The 18,894-nt window shown below is 38.8% G+C and overlaps 1 protein-coding gene across 3 annotated transcripts; it reads right to left on the bottom strand.

Moving 5' to 3' along the window:
- Positions 1 to 9,843: 9,843 nt before the first annotated feature.
- LOC120288269 (pentatricopeptide repeat-containing protein At3g22470, mitochondrial-like) lies at positions 9,844 to 15,952 on the bottom strand. 3 transcript variants are annotated; one of them, XM_039301959.1, is made up of 3 exons: positions 13,590 to 15,952; positions 12,916 to 13,338; positions 9,844 to 10,017 (listed from the first exon to the last, which is right to left on the bottom strand). In XM_039301959.1, the coding sequence occupies exon 1, from the start codon at positions 15,867 to 15,869 to the stop codon at positions 13,821 to 13,823; it is 2,049 nt and encodes a 682-aa protein (XP_039157893.1). In that variant the 5' UTR covers positions 15,870 to 15,952; the 3' UTR covers positions 9,844 to 10,017; positions 12,916 to 13,338; positions 13,590 to 13,820. The 3 variants fall into 3 exon arrangements, with proteins under 3 accessions (XP_039157893.1, XP_039157885.1, XP_039157886.1); XM_039301951.1 differs by lacking the exon at positions 9,844 to 10,017 and having other exon boundaries at positions 12,707 to 13,338; XM_039301952.1 differs by lacking the exon at positions 9,844 to 10,017 and having other exon boundaries at positions 12,707 to 13,191.
- Between the last annotated feature and the right edge of the window lie 2,942 nt (positions 15,953 to 18,894).

Here is an 18,894-nt window from a genome sequence, read left to right as displayed (position 1 = left end):
TATAGGCATCACTCGAAAAGGTTTGCTTCTGCATTTCGATTTGTCGGTGTTCGACAGACCCAGCAAAACAAGATTTGGTCAATTTCAAAGAACATGGAAAGCGAACCCTCTGCGAATGGCGTACCATATGTCCTTGAGGATCTAGTGACCGTGATGGCGAACCACCCTGCAAATTATACACCCGGTCTCACAAGCAAAAACCAACCTAAAAATCTGTGCGTTATATTTTAAAATATTCCTATTTTAGAATGATGGCAAACAAGAATATATAAATTGACTTGGTCCAATTGTTTGGACAAGATAATTAAATTCACCAAGATTTCAAGATTCTTCAAGTTTGATCCAAGGTCATCTTCACGCCAGATCCACGAACCATGGCGCCAACGACTTGCCTGGTGTTTTTAGCTCGAAATGTCAGGCACCAGTAAGGAACAGATAATGGGTCCATAGCACCTCCTCTCGATATGACTCGATGTCCACATCATAATCTCTACCGAGATATAGGGCCCGAAGCCCCAGAAGCGTTCGAGCATGGGGGAGTACGTGGTCGGAGTTCTCGGTTACAAAAGAAAAGAGCAATGACTATCTATGTTATGGAGATAGGGAAAGCGTGTTTCTTAATAAAAAGCTTAGACATTTGTTTTGTTTCAAGTAGGGCAAATTTTTAGGATATCTGATGAGTCTTGTACTTGGTTCGGTTCAACTAAATGAAGTACCACACCATCCATTTTTTCCCATTTAATAATTACTTCTTGTTCACCGTATTGACTATTGCAAGACCATAAGCTTTTCTCCCCTTAAATGTTTCCACCCCTGCAGGAATGCATCCTTGGACAGTTTTTGAAAGTCAAAAGAAGGTCTCGGCGCCATTTAAATATGATCGGTGTCAAAGTGAAAATGTAGCAACGTATGCAATCAGACCTCCTAGCTACCAGACTGTTTTACTAGATCTAGTTCTACATGGTAGACCGGTTCCTAGTTTTTCACTTTCGTTTCGTTGGTAGCCAAATGTAGCCATCGATTCACGGTAAATGTGGGATTGAAACTTGTGAGGTGGTTTGAAACATGAACATCCAAAAGAAATGAAAGTGAAACTTGGTAGACAATGGCTTGATTGTGTAATACCTATCTAGCAATATTTATTTAGGTGTTTTTGTGATCTTCTTGTTGAGATTATTCTACATCAATTATTGGAAAAGAGCTGGGGTCAGTTTTTAAGTGTGAGAAAATTTTTATCCTCAAACTATCTTTCAGACCACGCAATACTGGTATTAGAGCCTAGGGTGTTGGTAAGTTTGGATTCAATAGTCATACGGGAGAGTTATGAGTTATTGTACAACCCCGACCCAAACCCAATGTCTAGAAGGAGATTGAGGGTTGTCTCATAGTGGAAAAGGGTTAGTGGTTACTTTATAAGTGTGAGGCCCTTTCAGACAGAAGCTGGGTGTGAAGATACCCAAGACCATCCAACACTTCCGATGATGAGAAAACATTAAGCTGGTAGTTGATTCCAAAAGGATTCTGATTAAGCGCTTGGTTTAAATACGACAAATTTCTTATTTGAACAACAGTCTTCCACTCAAATTAGGCCGCTTTGTACGTCAATTTCATTCCCGATCATGGTTCAATCTAGACTTCGTTGTGTAAGTGAGGGAGACTTGTCACCAGCGTGCCAGCCATGTTTGCAATTTGTTGAGGCTAGACTTTGGCCAAGTGCATCAGGTATGAAATGATCGAAAGTTTATCATAACGGATGATCCAAAATCAAAGGTCAATGATTTGATTACAAAATCACATCATCAAGGTTTTAAAAGAGTTTATCGATCAAATACTACCTATGACTATGTATCAATGTCATTGATTTCAAAAAACAAATACACATTTATCATGATTAAATAGAAAATTACCAAAATAGTTTATAAACCTATTGTATGAATCTAGTCCTAAACTTTTTAATTTAAACAATTTATTCTTAAAAAACCTTTTTTGCGATTTGCCAATGTTGGTACTTCCGATCAATTTTGCTGGCAATCGGTGATGTGGATGTTGGCATTCCTATGTGGTATGGTCAATAGATGTTGAAATTTTCTTATGCAGTTTTTTTTTTTTATAATTTTATATAATATTTTTCTTTTCCTTTTTTCTAGAAAATGTGGGCCAGTGACTCTTGCTAGTTGCTGGGTGAAGGGCCTACCTTGACTGATGAGGCTTGTGACCTAGCTACATATGAATAAAAAGAAAAAAAAGAAAAGAAAAAGAAAAAAGAAAAAGAAATACAATAAATTATTAAAGTAGACAAATTTTAAAAAAGTAAAAAGATTATCTATTAGTGTGGACCATTAAGATATGTGTTCCGTCAATGATTTTAAGAAAAATTAGCCGAAAAATACTACATTTGCAAATTGATAAAGGTTAGGGATTAAATTTATAAGTGAAAAGTTTAATTGAATTGACATTTGTATAATAGGTTTAAGATTTTTTTTTCTTAAAAGTATCCCTGTTTAAATTAACAAAAGATAATATACCTTGAGAAGTGGAGGTGTGGTAATATCACAGTTCAGGACGGGAAGAAAAATGAAAATCTCATCGCATTGGCAAAGGAAATAAAAAAGGAAACGTAGCAAGGAACATGTATTGTCAGAGACAAACAGAAAACGGGCGTCGGATGAATCAAATTGAATATTGAGATCAGCAAGAGATCATTGTATACTCGGCGACGCAGAAAATGATGGACGTCCAAAAGATTTTCGATTTTGTTATCAACAGATCTTTTAGCCAATTCAGACCAAGCCATATCTGTCCAGTCTTAGAGTCCATGGCAAACGGATTGAAGAAAGGCATCTCAGAATGGACATCCACCATCGACAAACATATAAAATGTATATAATAAACCTATTCGTTTCGGATTTATGAACAAAATGAGTGCTTCTCTATATATAGTCTTACACTCAACTCAAATTATCTGCGAAACAAGAAAAGTAAAGGGAAAAGAGTTGGTAACAAAGAAAAAAGGAACATGGCTATGGCTTTTGCTCGTCGATTTGCACTCACTCTCCTTGGTCTCCTTCTAGTGTTCAACTTTGTCCAGGGCAGGCTGGACACGACCATGATTGCTAAGATTTGCAACGGCAACGTTTATGGAAGCAGTGATTTATGTACTAACAGCGTATCGTATGTCCTTGGATCAACAAGCATGACAGCGAGAACCACCCTGGCTACGATTACTGTCTCACTTATGTTGAAGCAACAGCTTATGGCCATGCTGTTTGGTACATCAACTCTCATTTACTGATTATTGAGTACTTGCGTAAGCTCTGCGAAAAGTCAGATACTCAGTAACTGCCCAAATAGCATCGGGGTTCAAATGCAGCTTCAGGACTGTGAGATGAGATATGAAAATTACCCATTCTCAGAGTAACGAGGTCTCGAAATGCTTGATCCACTTTCCTTTTAACTTTTTCCTTTTTCAATTATCAAAATGAGCAATGTATATCTCCGTTGTCGAGATAGGGAAAGCTTGTTTCAGAATAAAAAGCTTGGACATTTGTTTTATTTCAAGTAAAGCAAGTTTTTAGGATATATGATGACTCTTGTACTTGGTTCTGTTCAACCAAATGAAGCACCGCACCATCTATTTTTCTTTCCTTTAATAATTACTTCGTGCTCACCGTATTGACTAGTGCAAAACCGTAAGCTTTTTCCCCATCTCCGCCCTGCGGCAATGAACTGGATAGTTTGAAAAGTCAAGAGAAGGCCTCGGCGCCATTTGCCATTATGATCGTGTCAAAGTGGAAATGTGGCAACATATGCAATCGAGACCTCCTAGCTACCAGACTGGTACGCTCGATCCTCGTTCCTATATGAAGAGACCGCTACCTAGTTTCCCTTTCATTTCGTTGGTAGCTAAATGTAGCTGTCGGTTCACGAAGTAAATGTGGAGTCGAAACTTGCGAGGTGGTAAGAATAATGCCTCATGCAACTTCATGTACATCCAAAAGAAATGAAAGTGAAACTAGGCAGGCAATGGCTTGATCGTTTAATGACTATCTAGAAATGTTACTTCAGTATTTCTGTGATCCTCCGATAATGAATGGAAATAATGGACTAGCAATTGACTCCAAAGGATTCACTGGATGATCAGGCACTTGATTCGGATACAATAGATTTCGTGCTTGAACGATGGAGTCTTCCCCTCATATTATGCCCCTTGTCTATGCACTTGACCCAAAAAAAAAAAAAAAAACGAAAAAGAAAAAGGCCTCTTGTGCATCAAATTCATTGTTGGTGGTTCAATGGAGATTTCGTTATCAGCCAATTTTTTGGGAACACATCACCAGCGAGGAAAAGTTCAAAAAGTCATAAATCTATTACATTAATTCAATTCAGTCCTAAACCTTTCAATTGGACTTATTTAATCCTAAAACTTTTTATATTCGTACCAATTGACTTGTTTAAGCCAATTTATGCCAGAAAGTGCTAACATGGACACTAATCATCTTACGTGGCACGATCGGTATTATACATATTTTTATTTAATATTTTTTTGAATTTTTATTAATTTTCCTATTTTCCTCTCCTTTCCTTTCCTTCCTTTTGTTTTTCCTTTCTTCCTGCTAAGGTCGTCGGTGGGGGCGAGGACTAATGAGGGCTGGGCAAGGCTACCTTTTGCTAGATCCAGCGAGGGGAACCTCACCAAAGGTCGACGAGGGTTAGCAAGCGCGAGGACACCCTCACCGGCCTTCCCTAGCCCTCGCCGCAGTGTCTCGTCGCCAAATTTGGCAAGGGGTAGTCTCGTCCAAGTGAGGTTGGCCCTCGTCAGAGGGCTTCCTAGTGCCTGCCAACCCTTGCTGGCCCTTGACAAAGGCCGATGAAGGCCGGTCTCTCCTATGGCCGATGAAGAAGCCACAAAATACAGATTGCCGGTCAATAGATGGCAATGGCAGAGAATCTCGTTTGCAACCCTCGAGGTTGGTGCAGTTAGTCGGAATGTTGGAGTGTTTTCGGCTCAAGAACTAGTAATTATCCATTCGAATTTTACAAATCACGTGCAAAATTCTCTTACTGAGGGTTACTTGCACGGGCCACAAATTTGGACATAAATGATCCATGGGGCTTGCAAGATGTTTCGTAAGTTTCTAAATAGTTAGCTCTTCCTGTCGGTGCCATTGGATTACAAAAAATATTGTCGGGTTGTCATTTTTGATAATGTCAAAATATTTATCACGATTAATGAAAAAGTGACTGCAAATGCTGAATTCAAGTTTATCGGTCAAATAATAACTATGACATAATATATCTCATGTCATTGATTTCAAAGCAGCAAGTCTGTTATCACGATTAAATGAAAAAAGACGACATACCGTGAAGTGGAGCTCTGGAAATATCATAGTTCAAGACTACAAAAAAATGAAAACCTTATCGAAGTTGAGAAGAAGATAAAAGAAGACCCTGACAAGGAACAAGAATTGCCAGAGACAAATGAAAATGACACAAGATCCGATAAATCTGAATTGAATATTGAGATCAACAAAGAACATTGTAAACATGAATGGCAAATAATGATGGACGGTCACACAATTATCGATTTTATTGTCATGCCATTTTGATTTTGGCACTGGCAAGTTTACTGAGAAAATTACAAAAAAATTCACGAACTCATTACACTTGTAGCAATTCAGTCATAAACCTATTCTACTTGAGTGATAGGCATCTGGGAAGAGCTTCAGAATAACCACTCTAAATGCCCAAGTCACGGTAGAGGAGAAGAAGAGAGAACTTGAAGGTGAGTTCAAGTGACCCCGTGTCCCTATGAATTACCAGGGCCTCTATTCATGCCTAGGAGGAGAATCGGTTTATGGAGTCGCTAATTCTAATACCCAGCCTTTTAACTAATCTGGTTCAAGTCAATTTGCCAATGATACGACGGACCAGGTACGAGGTGGTGGCATCGCGAGTAATCCGTCAACAGATTTTCAGCCAATTGAAACTGAGCCATATCTCTCCAGTCATATGTAGGGAAATAGATTTACTCACGAGGTATCTAATAGACGGCATTCTTTTCATCAATACAGATAAAACTTAACTACATGGAAAAACGGATCGAAGAAAGCATTTTAGAAACAGACATCCAGGATCGACAAAACATTTTAATGGATATTACAATCTATTATTCAAACTAGTGGAGGAAACAAAGACGAGTGCTGCTTTATATATAGTCTTACATTCGACTTAATTCAGATGCAGAGAAAAGGAAGAGTGAGAGTTGGTCAGAAAGGAAAAGAATAAACATGGCTATGGCTTTTCTTCATCAATTTGCTCACGCTCCTCGGTCTCTTTTTCGTGTCACTTTTGTCCGAGGAGATCCGGACGTGACGACAGTAAACAAGATTTGCAACGGCAATGTTTATGAAGCGGCGATCCGTATGCAAACAGCGTATGATATGTCCTGGAGGATATGGCAACCATGACAGCAAACCACCCTGGCTATGATTACTACACCCCTTCTCCTTATGCTGAAGCAACAGCTTATGGCCATGCTGTTTGCAGTACAGTGCTTTCATATACAGATTGCGCTACTTGCGTGAGCTTTTGAAGAGTAACATACTCAACGAATGTGGCAAGAGCTTGGGGGTTCAGATGCAGCTTCAAGACTGTAGGATGAGATATGAAAATTATCCGTTCTCGGAATAAAGAAGAGATCTTGAATACTTTCGGTTCAGTGTTTTCCTTCCGACTTTTTTTCCTTTTCAATTATTAGAAAGAGCAATGACTATCTCAGTTATGGAGAGAGTGAAAGCTTGTTTCTGAATAAAAACTTAGACATTTGTTTTGCTTTAAGTACCGCAAATTGTTAGGATATGTGATGGTTCTTGTACCTGGTTCTGTTCAACTAAATGAAGTACAACATCATCTATTTTGTTTTCCGTTGATAATTGTTTCATATATTACACCATATTGACAATTGCGAACCTAAACATCTCTGCTTCTGTGGGAAAGAGAAGTTTCATAAAATCAAAGAGAAGTTCATGTTGCCGTTTATCGCTATAGTGATGTATGCAGTTGAATCTCCTAGCTGACAGACCGGTAAATTGGAACTTCATTCCTATATGACCAGATAATTTCGATAATATTAAATGAACCGAATTGAAGAAGAAGTAGGTGGTAGAAATAAAAAAGTAGTTTTTGTGCAACTTGTCATAAATGTGCAAATTTAAATCAGGAAGATTTCGTGGGAACGAATAACCAACTCGCCATGAATAGGGAGGGTAAAGTAATACTATAAACAACCCAGCATAGGGCATTAGAATTAATTTTAGTAAAACAACTTCTCCTATGCTTCCCGACTGGTCGAACTACATAGATTCTGATGCAGTTAAAGGGAGTTAAATTTTGTAGACAATACTGACAAATGGAATTCACTGAAGTTTCAACTTGAGAGAATGTCAACGTTGTACACAACGTTGTTTTTCGATAGACCCGTTAAATCGTGGGTTGGATCGGATTTGGATTGGGTCAAAAATGGTTGACATATTTGACCAGCATACTATAATATAACGTCAGTGGCCACCCATCAACTGGCACTCATACCAACCCAATCCGTCTTGTTAAAACTTATTAATATTCTAGAAAACCCATCCTACTATATGCTAATTGGATTAAACTTCAAATTAAATTAAAATAGTAAATAAAAAAAAAAAAGTTATAAAAAACCTATAAATTGAAATATTTATAAAGAATTAGACTATGCACATACTTCGCTTATTTGGCGTTTTCCTAATATAGTCCATCCGATCAATTTTATCTAGAAATCACTAATGTTGCGGTTTAGTTAGCATTGGACATCCTACATAGCACAATTGGTGTGGACGTAAATAATTTTTTGTAATTTTGTAATTTCTTAAATTTTATTTTTTTTCGTTTAATTTTATTTCTTTTTATTTATTTAATTGGATTTCCAGTCAGCGGGGTTGCCAGGGCCTGGGGCATGAGATCTACACATAACAAGATCTGAACCCTTTCGACCTCACCAGTCTACAAGCCCTTCTCATTTCAGTGCTCACCTTGTGAATCTTCAGTAGGTGCCTTCAGCCTTTTCCACGCGAGAGCAAAGCGTACTGCTTTGCAATAGCTGCGAGTCTGTTTGTTCATAGTCGCAACTGTTGTCATAGTCAACGAGGTTGAAATTTTAGGAAAAAAACTTCGAATTGAGACATAAACCTTTTAACTCGTACGGTCAAGTCAATTTGCCAATGTTTTGACCTCGGCGGGCACTGTTAAATGCTTGGGGCACCGCCGGGTATGAGGGGGTGGCATCGCGTGGCGTGGCCTTGGCTGCGGCCTGTGTAATCCATCTCAGGTTGGGGGATTGATGGACCTGCATTTTTGACACCGTCAACAGAATTTTTGAGCCAATTTAACTAAGCCATATCTCTCCAACTCCCCGAGCATCTAATAGAGGGCATTCTTTTTCTTTTTTTTTTACTAAGGAACCGCTAGAGATCACCTTTCGGGATCACACGACCTTTCAATGCCTGGTGGCACCATCGGGCCTCGCCACAAGCCGCTATTTTGACGTAAATCTCGGGAAGGCTAGCCCAAGACCCCAACAGGGGATCCTCTACTTGGACACTTTAGCAACAAAATGGTTCAAACCATCGACCTCTATGATAAGGGGAGAGAACTCACGCTGCCCGTGGTTGGGTTAATAAAGGGCATTCTTTTCATCTATACAGAAAGAAAAAAACTACATGAAGAGACGGATCAAACAAAGTATCTTTGATATTGCCGTCCCGGATCAACAAAGCATATTTATCATGCGATGGATATAGGGATCTATTCAAATGACTTAACGCAGCCTTTTACCAAATTATGAATCCTGAGGTTCTTAATCATTAAGTGTCCATACGATGTGTTTGTGTTTATTATGATCCCAAAGTGTAACCTAAACATCCAACTAAACACAAGCAAATCAAGACTTAGACAAAGCAAAATAGAAGGAACGCAATCAATTGATCTAGAAAGTAGTGAAAGAGCAGCCAAAATGTAAGGTGCAGTTAAGTAAAACCCAATACAAATCGAGCATACAATATAACATGGCCTTGTAAATTCAACCAAACTATTTACTATGATTTTTTATTTTTATAATGATGTTTCTAAACTACTTTTTTTCTGTTATTATTTTCATTTTGTATAAAATTATTATTTCTAATAACAAGGGGCACCAAGGGCGTGCATAATAACCTATCTATTTCTAGCTAGAATTATTTTCTGTTCAGAAATAAGTTTATAATAAAAATCCATCTAATAACACAATTTTATTTTTTATTTCTAGAATACATTTTCTCTAGAAATAGATTTGGAATAGAAATGATAAATAAAATTTTACATTTCTCTATTTTATTTCTAGGAAAAAAATAAGAAATAAAATTTTTATCATTGCTCATCCTCGCTGCTAGCCATGGGCACATCGGTCGTAGTTGTTGATCTGCCATTGCCGCCATCGCCCCCATGCTAGCCCCTACTATCGTTGCTCATCGCTCATCGATGCGGTCTGCTATCACCTGAGAGAGAAATTTTGTATTGTTATTAAACGAATTTTTATTTCAAAAACAAAAATTTTGAATTGTTATTAAACAAATATTTTTGCTCAAAAACTTATCCAAGAATTTCTATTTCTATTCCAAAAATAATTTCTGGCCAAAATGATCATCATTCACGCCCCAAGCTGCTCAATCCGGACATAGGGCCATATGTGGCCTTGCCAATCTAGGCCGTAAACACAAAGGGGTTCGGTCCATTATTTTCCTTCATTTCTTTATGCATTATTTCTGCTTTTTTCCCCTATACGCTCTTAGTTTCTCCTTCCGACTGCAAACCAAGATTACATAACCAAATACAGAAGTTCCAGATGATTGAAGGTCTTCACTGGAGATTAACTAAATTTTTGCTGCTCCACCGGCAGTCTTCATCGGCTACCACCTCCATTTGTCGCCGGACCACCACTGCCAGCCCCTATTGCTGGCCACCAACAACATATCATTCACAATCAACCACCAACAACATATCATTCACAATCAAAGTGTTGCAGAAATTTAGAGCGTGGATAGGGAAAAAAAGAGTCGATATGAGTGCTTCTGGAGATCAACGCTTAGGCCATCAACTCCCAATCATTTCTCCAGCAATTTACGTCAGCCACCATCAGCAGTTACAATGCACAAAGCAGACAAAACAAAACAAAAGCGACGTTATTCTTGATTTAATGTTCAAGTTTCGAGAAACAATGACTCTATAAATAAATATAAAATTCTTATTGTGATTTGAGCACATGATGAACCTTTGAGTCAGGAGATATAGTCAACCTCCTTCTCGAATACATCTTGCGACTTCATGGGGGCATTTCAACAAGCAACTTGCGCGCATTGAAATGTTTTCTCCTCTAAAATTAGTATTACAACAACAGCGATGCCATCACAAATCATTAAAAGAAGACTCTGATAATTCAAATTCTTAGTGATTTACGTTCGAAAAACATGGATACATCTCAATTTTGTGAATCACTAAAACAAAGGAAAGAAAAAGGAGCGATGAAATTACTTGATCACAAAATGATATGAAGCTACGATTTTTTATTAATTAAGGAAGCAAACTTCAATAATTATCCACGAAAGAAAGCGACACAGGCAGAAAGGCTTCAAGGAAAAATCTGAGCTTTCTAGCTTCCAGAATGGAACAGAGCATGTTTGCCAATTTCCGAGGAATACCTATTGATGCATTGAAGATAAGAAAATTTCTGGCGAGCATGTTTGCCAAGTATTCATTGAGATAATCGATAACATGATCCTTCGAATAAATCTTTGGCTATTTCTTTAGATATCTCATGTATTTCGTGAGCACCGATGATTGATCTCATATGATGCAAGTGAATGCAACTATTTACGTAAATTTGGGAGTAGTAGTCAAGCTAAAAATTGAATAGTCCAAATGTTATGCAACATAGGATGTAAAAAAAAAAAAAACAGAAACAAGGATTCAACAAATGAGCAAAGGAATCAAGAATCTCCTTTGATTAAGTTGTCTAGAGTTATTGAAGTAAACGAAAGATGACTCCGGAGAAATAGACGAGACATAAATGAGAGCACAAGATGAAAAAGGACAAGCAACATAAACGACATACAAATGAACATTGAGAGACAAGTGAAGCGTGATAAAACCCTCATTAATTCCAAAAAATGAAAAATTAGGATTACCGATGATTCGTGAAAGGGAGACAAATTTGTGTGTTCAAATTGTACAATTGTAGCAACTGTTGTCCAAGTAGTAGAAACAAGACGTTAGCCAAAGAAAAAGGACAAATTGCAAACTAAAGAAATATTTTGAATTACTTAAACAGGTCAAATTGCATTTGCCTTGTTTTCATTCTAATAACAAACAGCTAGACGCTTTTAAGATTTTTATGTATTGGTACCATGGAAGAACAGCAAAATATCAAATTGCGTTGTGCTATATATAGTTAGGACTAGGGCCTCTCAAAGTACAAAGCAGGGTTGAAAAAAAAAATTAAGGTCTATCACATTATGGATACTCCATCAAGAGTTGCAATTATGCTAATGTTGTCCCTCTTGATGTTCAATGCTGTCAAAAGGTGCCCCACAATGCTGTCAAAGGTGCCCCACGCACCGGTATAGTTAATTGGGCTTGCAATACCGGGTCCTACTTCAAGTGACAATCCTTATGCAAACGGCATGGCTTACGTTCTCAAGGACATGGTGACCACAACACCTAGTGACGCGGACCATGACTACTCCACCACATCTCCTTATGCTGCAGCAGCCGCCTATGGTCACGCAACTTGTAGCCAAGCACTTTCTTATAGCGATTGTGGCATATGCATGGGCTCCATTAAATCCCAAATACTGGTGATATGTTCGAATAGTCTTGGCACTCAAGTGAAGCTTGAACATTGTAGGACGAGGTATGAAAACTACTCATTCAACGGTTACATAGTTTGGTGCCAAACACAGAGAACCTTGTTCGAATGGTAAAAACCCCGGGACATGCATTGCTTAAGTTTGTTGAAGAGTAAATTCTTTAGTCATGTATCCTGATTACTGTTGTGCGTGGTTGTTTCTACTATACATGTTGTCATGTTTATTGTGGGAAATGATATCATATGTGTTTCCTATACTTTCTCTGTTATTTTAAAGTTTTCAAATTGTCTTTTATTATTTTAAATGACGAGAAGACCTAAGCAAGTAGCTAAAAGCTAACGACTATTATGAAAAATCAAACTTTCCATTGTGCATTTAAGCTACACCCACATCATTGGGTTTGTTCCATGATACTTGACAGAGAGTATTCTAGAGACGGCAGTTGGAGACACGCAAGTAAAGAGGACGTGCAAAGATAGTGCAAGATAGTGCAAAACCAGAAGCCTAAATGAATAGAAGGAAACGCTACCTAATGGCTAACAGAAATGGCCCACGGCCTTTGCTAAAACCGCTAGTGAATTTACCATATATGTTGAACTTGCCCCAGTTTTTGCATAGGATCACTACCCAAAATCATTAAGGAGGTTGAGAACATACTTACAGCATACGAGATAGACGCCACGAGGATGAGCTGTAAGTATGTTCTCAAAATGGACTGTAAGTATGTTCTCAACCTCCTTAATGATTTTGGGTAGCGATCCTTATGGAAAACTGGGGCAAGTTCAACATATATGGTAAATTCAAAGACTGGTCTCCAAAATGCTTGCACGATACTACGATTGGGTCAGCAAACAAAGAGCAGAGGGCATGACGAGAGGCAGATGGTCCAGGCAAGTCCCCCCATTGTAAGTGAGAAACTTAAAAAGCAAACAGAAAAATGTGTTCCCGAGTGAGTAATCAAAACAGATAAAAATGCCAAGGAATGTACCTCCATTGAGGGCCAACCCTATTGATCGGCAAAGTAATTCAATTGCTGCAGTGGAAAAGACAATGGAATTTACATCATCTGGGCCTGACTGCGATGAAGTTGATTGTTGTTCTCAAGACGTCTAGCATTGGGAATGTTTGTCAATGACGTTCATGTTCACCCATCATCAGAAGCTTTTCAGAAAATCCCTCGCAGTGCAAAGAAGAAGATACTTCAAGCAGCTTTCATACGCTTGCAGCCATGTTCCTTAGTCAGCAAGCCGTCCCTCAAACTTCGCTGTTATTTGCATGTAAGAAGCAGAGCATATAAACCAACTATGTAATTGATCTGTGGTGATAATCTGAGAACAAAGCTTGACCCAAACATTCTCCACTACCGATTCAAATACCATCCACTTCAAGGTATGCGTCTTCTTCGAAGTATCTATGGTAAATAGGACATTGAAAGGATCAGAAAACTAGAATCTCTCTCTCTCTCTCTCTCTCTCTCTCTCAAAGCACATGCACAATAGGCAATCAGGATTTATGACATAATATACTTTATGACATAGTAAAGTTAATGCTATTAACATCTTTTTAATACAATATCATCCTCAGACCGCTTGATCATTTGTAAAAATTTAACCTGTTTGAAAAACATTAGGCACCGGAAGCACTAACAGGCAGTATACATACCAGTTAAATACAGAGACTTTGTACCGAACCTAGATATAAGAGGATCAAAATCCACCTTCCACCCGTCCAAACATTTGCCATCTTGGCGGGTTCGATATAGTGAACTGTCTTCCAGATTTAAAACAACTTCATTAATGGGACATGAGACTCAGTGAGATGACAACTGGAAGAAAACTTGGCGGTAATCTGATTTACTCTGCATCACATTTCAGATGAAAAAGTGGACAGATCTCAGAGACAATGGAGAGTTCTACTTGAAAAGGAAGTTCCATCTGTCACGAGATATTTGACCCACAACTCCATTGTTGCTACATCTGCAGAAAAACCCCTTTCAACCATTTCACCGACAAGTTGCACGGCTCTAGTATTTTTGTTATTTCTTAGTAGTCCTTGGATTATTGTGTTATAACTGACCCCATCTGGAAAGCATCCATTTCCTTCCATCTCCTTTAGGAGCTGATATGCTTCCTCTATATGTCCTCCTTTGCACAACCCATGCATGAGAATGTTACATGTCCACACGTCAGGTTGCAAACCTCGAGCACGCAAACAATCAAACAGCCCCTTAGCATCGTCGAGCTTTCCGGCATTACACATGCCATTCATTATAATATTGTAAGTCACAATGTCTGGGACGAATTTGGAACCTTCCATCTTTCGAAGCAATGTCATGGCCTTGTCAATCTGTCGTGTTTTACACAAGCCATCCAGGAAAGCACTCAAGGTATAACGATCTAGCAAGACATTGTGAGATTGCATCTCATTAATTAGCTCCCCTGCAGCTTCAAGTTTCCCAACCTGGCAATATCCATTTATGAGAGTGTTGTATGTGATGACATCAGGATTCAAGCCCCTTTCAAGCATTTCTTGGAACAGTATTTTTGATTTGTCAACTCTTTTCCCTTTGCAGTACCCATTAATCAACGTGTTATAACAAACAACATTAGGTGAGCAGCCTCTCTCAGCCATCAAATTAAGGACTGCCATAGCATCATCCATCCTATTTTGCAAACAATAACCATTCATCAATGTATTATAAGTGACGCTATTAGGCATTTTACCTAATTGAATCATCCGGTTGATTATGGCCTCTGCCTCTACAAGCTTTCCCTCTTTACAATGTGCATCCACCAGAACAGTGAAGGTTTGAACATTGGGCATGACTCTGCTTTGCACCATATGACTCAGCAGTCTTTGGGCCTCTTTCAATTGGCCGGAATTGCACACTCCTTGAATGACAGAGGTATAAGTAACGACATCCGGTTCAATTCCTGCCTCCATCATCTTCTCCATCAAAACCGTGGCATCTTTCCATTGGCCTAGCTTGCACAAGTGATGAACCAAGGCGCTATAAGTGAATATGTCGGGTTGGATGCCTCCGCTCATCATCTCTTTCAACAATATGAGAGCATCTTCCATCTGGCTTACATTGCACAGACCGTGGATCAAGGTGTTATAAGTAACGACATTTGGTTCGACGCCTTTCTTGCTCATAATGCTGTGGAGTCTCAACGCCTCTGTGATGAATCCCTTCTTGCAAAGACTATCTATTATTATGCCGTATGTGAAGGAATCGATGCTGCAGCTTCTCTCTTCCCAGTCCCTCAGCAATTCGATCGCCAATCTGGTGTTACCCGTCCTGCATAACCCCTTGGCGATTATCGCATATGTGGTCTCACTAGGTTCGGGGCCATTTCGTCCCATATCATCGAGGAACCTCAAGGCTTGATCAGTTTTGCCCTGAATAAAGAGACCGTCAATCAGGGTGCTCGACGTCACCACAGTGATGGGAAACCCAAGCTTGAAGATTCTGCCCAGAATAGACAAACCCAAATCAACCCGCCTTAACCGGCAGAAGCAATTTATCAAAATATTGAGCAAGGCAACATCACCCTCGATCCCCAAAGAAGGCAGCTGCTCAATCAACCGGATGGCAGTCGAGTAGTGTTTCATCCTCACCATAGCACCCGGCAGTAGACTGAAATCCCTGGAGGAAGGCAAAGGGCTCGCCTTTATCATTTTACCGAAGCAACACAGGGCATCACCGACACTCGTAAACACACCACCACCACCATCAGCTCTGCGATTTGTCCTCACGTAACTCAAGACCTGGTTGGGGTCGTGTAAATTAGGGTTAGGGGTCGAGGAAAACCTCCGACGACGGGGAGACGAGAAAGGGAGATGGAGGATGGAATGGGATGACGACTCGCTGGAGATGGCAGCTGGAGCACGAAGAAGGAGGAAGATGGAAGAAGCAGGGCAGAAATTCATTGGCTTCATCGGTTGATGATGAATCTGAAAACTGAAAACCTTCAGCTTATGGCTCTCTCTCCTTCCCTCTCTCCCTCTCTCCGTCTCTCTGTCAAGCTTTTATACTCAGGCTTGGCTCTTTCTTGGTTATGATATCGAACAGACAGATGTAGACCTGGATAGGACATGATTTCAAATGATTTCGCATCATAATTTACTGACAATACATATATTTATTTTATCCATTTTTTAATAAGTGATATAATTAATCATTTTCACAACAAAATCAGATTTTCTTTTTCCGTTAGTAGAGACTTGGGATGAACATTGGGATCTTGAGGTAGCCTAACCCTGCTGGCCATGTCTGGTTCTCAAAGAAATTGGGTCATCTTACATAATTCCTGAACCGGTGTGTGCGGGTTGGTTTTGTCTTAGGAGTTCGAGTCGGTTCAACCCGAAGCAACCCCGATTATATATTATATTTAAATATTATTTATAATTTTTTTATATAGAAAACCTTAAAATAAACGGCATTTACAATATTAAACAGTTTTTAGTATACGTTCAAGTAATTTTACATTGTTCTTTAATAACTTAGATTTTAATATCCTTTTTACGGCCAATAGTCATAATTTACGAAGGTGAAAAATGTTTTTGTGAGGAGTCCTTATGACATCTGAAAATGACATAAATAGTTTCTTACGGTATCTTCCTTAGTACTTGTTCTTTTATGTCTTATTTGTTCTCTTAGTCTTCTATTTGCCAAAATTGAAAGAAATAAACACTCCATTTCGCCACTTGACACTCGCACAACTGCGTTGGGTCACTAGGTGTCACTCGTCGCTCGATACTCGCTTGACTTGTTGCTCCCCACTTGACATGATACTTACTCGTTTGACGCTTATCCCACTCGACCCTCACTTTGCCTTGCATTTCTTAGGGCCCGATCTCGCTAGTCATCGAATCATTAGGTCGGTCCGGTCCTCGGTTACCATTTTAAGCAGTACAAAAAATGAAATAAAAAATTATTGGTTGATCCTAGGTTGACCTTGAAATCGGACCGAACCCATTAGATCAATCTAGTCCTCAATCGCTTGTTTAAGGAGTATAAAAAATGAAATAAAAAATTATCGATTGGTCCCGAGTTAATCTTGGAACCGGACTGAACCTATTGAGTCGGTTTTGGTTCTCGGTTCAAGCTTCATAAGGTGGGTCCCAGTCCCAAAATTAAGGATCGTCCTTATCGAGTTAGTCTTAGGGTTAGGGGGTGGGCCAAGCCCAACTCCGGACCATGCTCACCCTAGTAGTGGCTCATGCGCACAGTTTTACTTCTCTTTTGCAAGTAGTGGAGATTTGTTGGATCATTGGACGGGCTGATAAATAGTGTGATAACTTGATGATGAGCATCTAACAATATATTTCAATCCGCTTAACTTGTATCTACGATTGCGTATGTTTGTACAAATGAATAGATTATAGCATGTAACACGAAAATTAACTCATTTTATGTCCCGATTCAATAATTGAAATTTGATTTGACAAATATTTCTAACTCAATCATTCTTAATTTTACTACAAGGCCTTGAGCATTTTGCTTCATAAACCGCAATCCTTCTTAGAAATATAATTGTCCAATGACCTAAACGATAACGCCATAGAGGGTTCACAAGCTAAAAAAAGAGAGAGGGAAACAATAATCCTTATTAGAAATATAATTGTTCCAAGGACCTAAACAATAACGCCGGAGACGATTTATGAGCTGGAGAGAGAGAGAGAGAGAGAGAGAGAGAGAGAGAGAGAGAGAGCATGAGCAGTGATGGGCTATCGCGTTGAAATTTGAAGCACAATCACAAGAAAATAAATTAAAAGCGAGAAAGAGAAATTGAAATGCAAAATTTATCCTAGATCGCTCCTAAACTAGGAGAATGTTCAACAAATAACTCTATTATAATTAGCACATTGCATCTCTACGTTACAACTTTCAATAACAAGAAAAGAAATTATATATGCCCAGTAACTATTCATGGGCTTAAGCCTAAATTACTAATAAAATGTGAGCTCAAATTATAAAAGCCCCCAAACTCCTCTATGCCTTCTTGTTAATTGGGAGTATCAATCACATCCCCAATATATCATATAGTATGGAAATTGTTATTAGAGAGGAAAAAGTGGCAAAAAATAGGGATGTATTTGAGTGGGGGCACGAGAGCGGGAGAGAAGCAACTTTGGATTCATCTTATATCATCATTTATTGATAATACAAATATTTTTCATCATTTTTATTTATTTATAAATGATACAAATGACCATTTTCACGAGCTAAACAAGGAGAAAGAACATGAGTAGTAATGAGCTATGGTGTAAGGATTGACGCACAATTACAAAAAAAAAAGAAGAAGAGTAAAAGTGAGGAAAAGAAATGAAACACAAGATTTATCTTATATTGCCGGTCAAGGGGTCACGCGTGCCGACAATTGTTGCTTAGGGGTTGCTTGAGGTCACACGGCTCAGGTGAGGCCATTCAGCGGCCGGATTCGATCGCGAGCCGTCGATGGCTAAACTTAAAAAAAAAAAATGTAAAAACTCTTTTTAACAAAAAATTATTAAAAGTCCTGTATAAATGTAATTTTTATTGAACGGCATTTAAACCAAAGTTGTTTTTCAATGCACTTTAAAATTACAATTCACCAAACACTATTTACATTTTGGAAAACACCTTTTACCCAAAGATGTTTGCATTTTTCCAAGAACATTTTCTCAAAACCAAACCAAAGGGGACCTATATATACCCAATAGCTATTCATGGGCTTAAACCCATATTATTAATAAAATACAAGCTCAAACTATAAAAACTCCCAAATTGAGATTATGACTCACATCCCAATATATAATATATCACAGAGATTGTTGTTGGAGAGGCAAAACTAGCAAAAAATAGGGATGGATTTGAGTGGGGGCATAGAGCAGGGGAGTAGCAGTGTGGACGGCAAACTAATACTCGGTGGTGGATGGCGATGCTCGGGCTAGTCATTGGTGGCTGCGGTGGTGAGGCAAA

This window comes from Eucalyptus grandis, chromosome 1 (genome assembly GCF_016545825.1).
Source record: "Eucalyptus grandis isolate ANBG69807.140 chromosome 1, ASM1654582v1, whole genome shotgun sequence".
Taxonomy (NCBI): Eukaryota; Viridiplantae; Streptophyta; class Magnoliopsida; order Myrtales; family Myrtaceae; genus Eucalyptus; species Eucalyptus grandis.
Note: the sequence above shows the minus strand (reverse complement) of the source record. Positions and strands in the feature narration are given on the sequence as shown.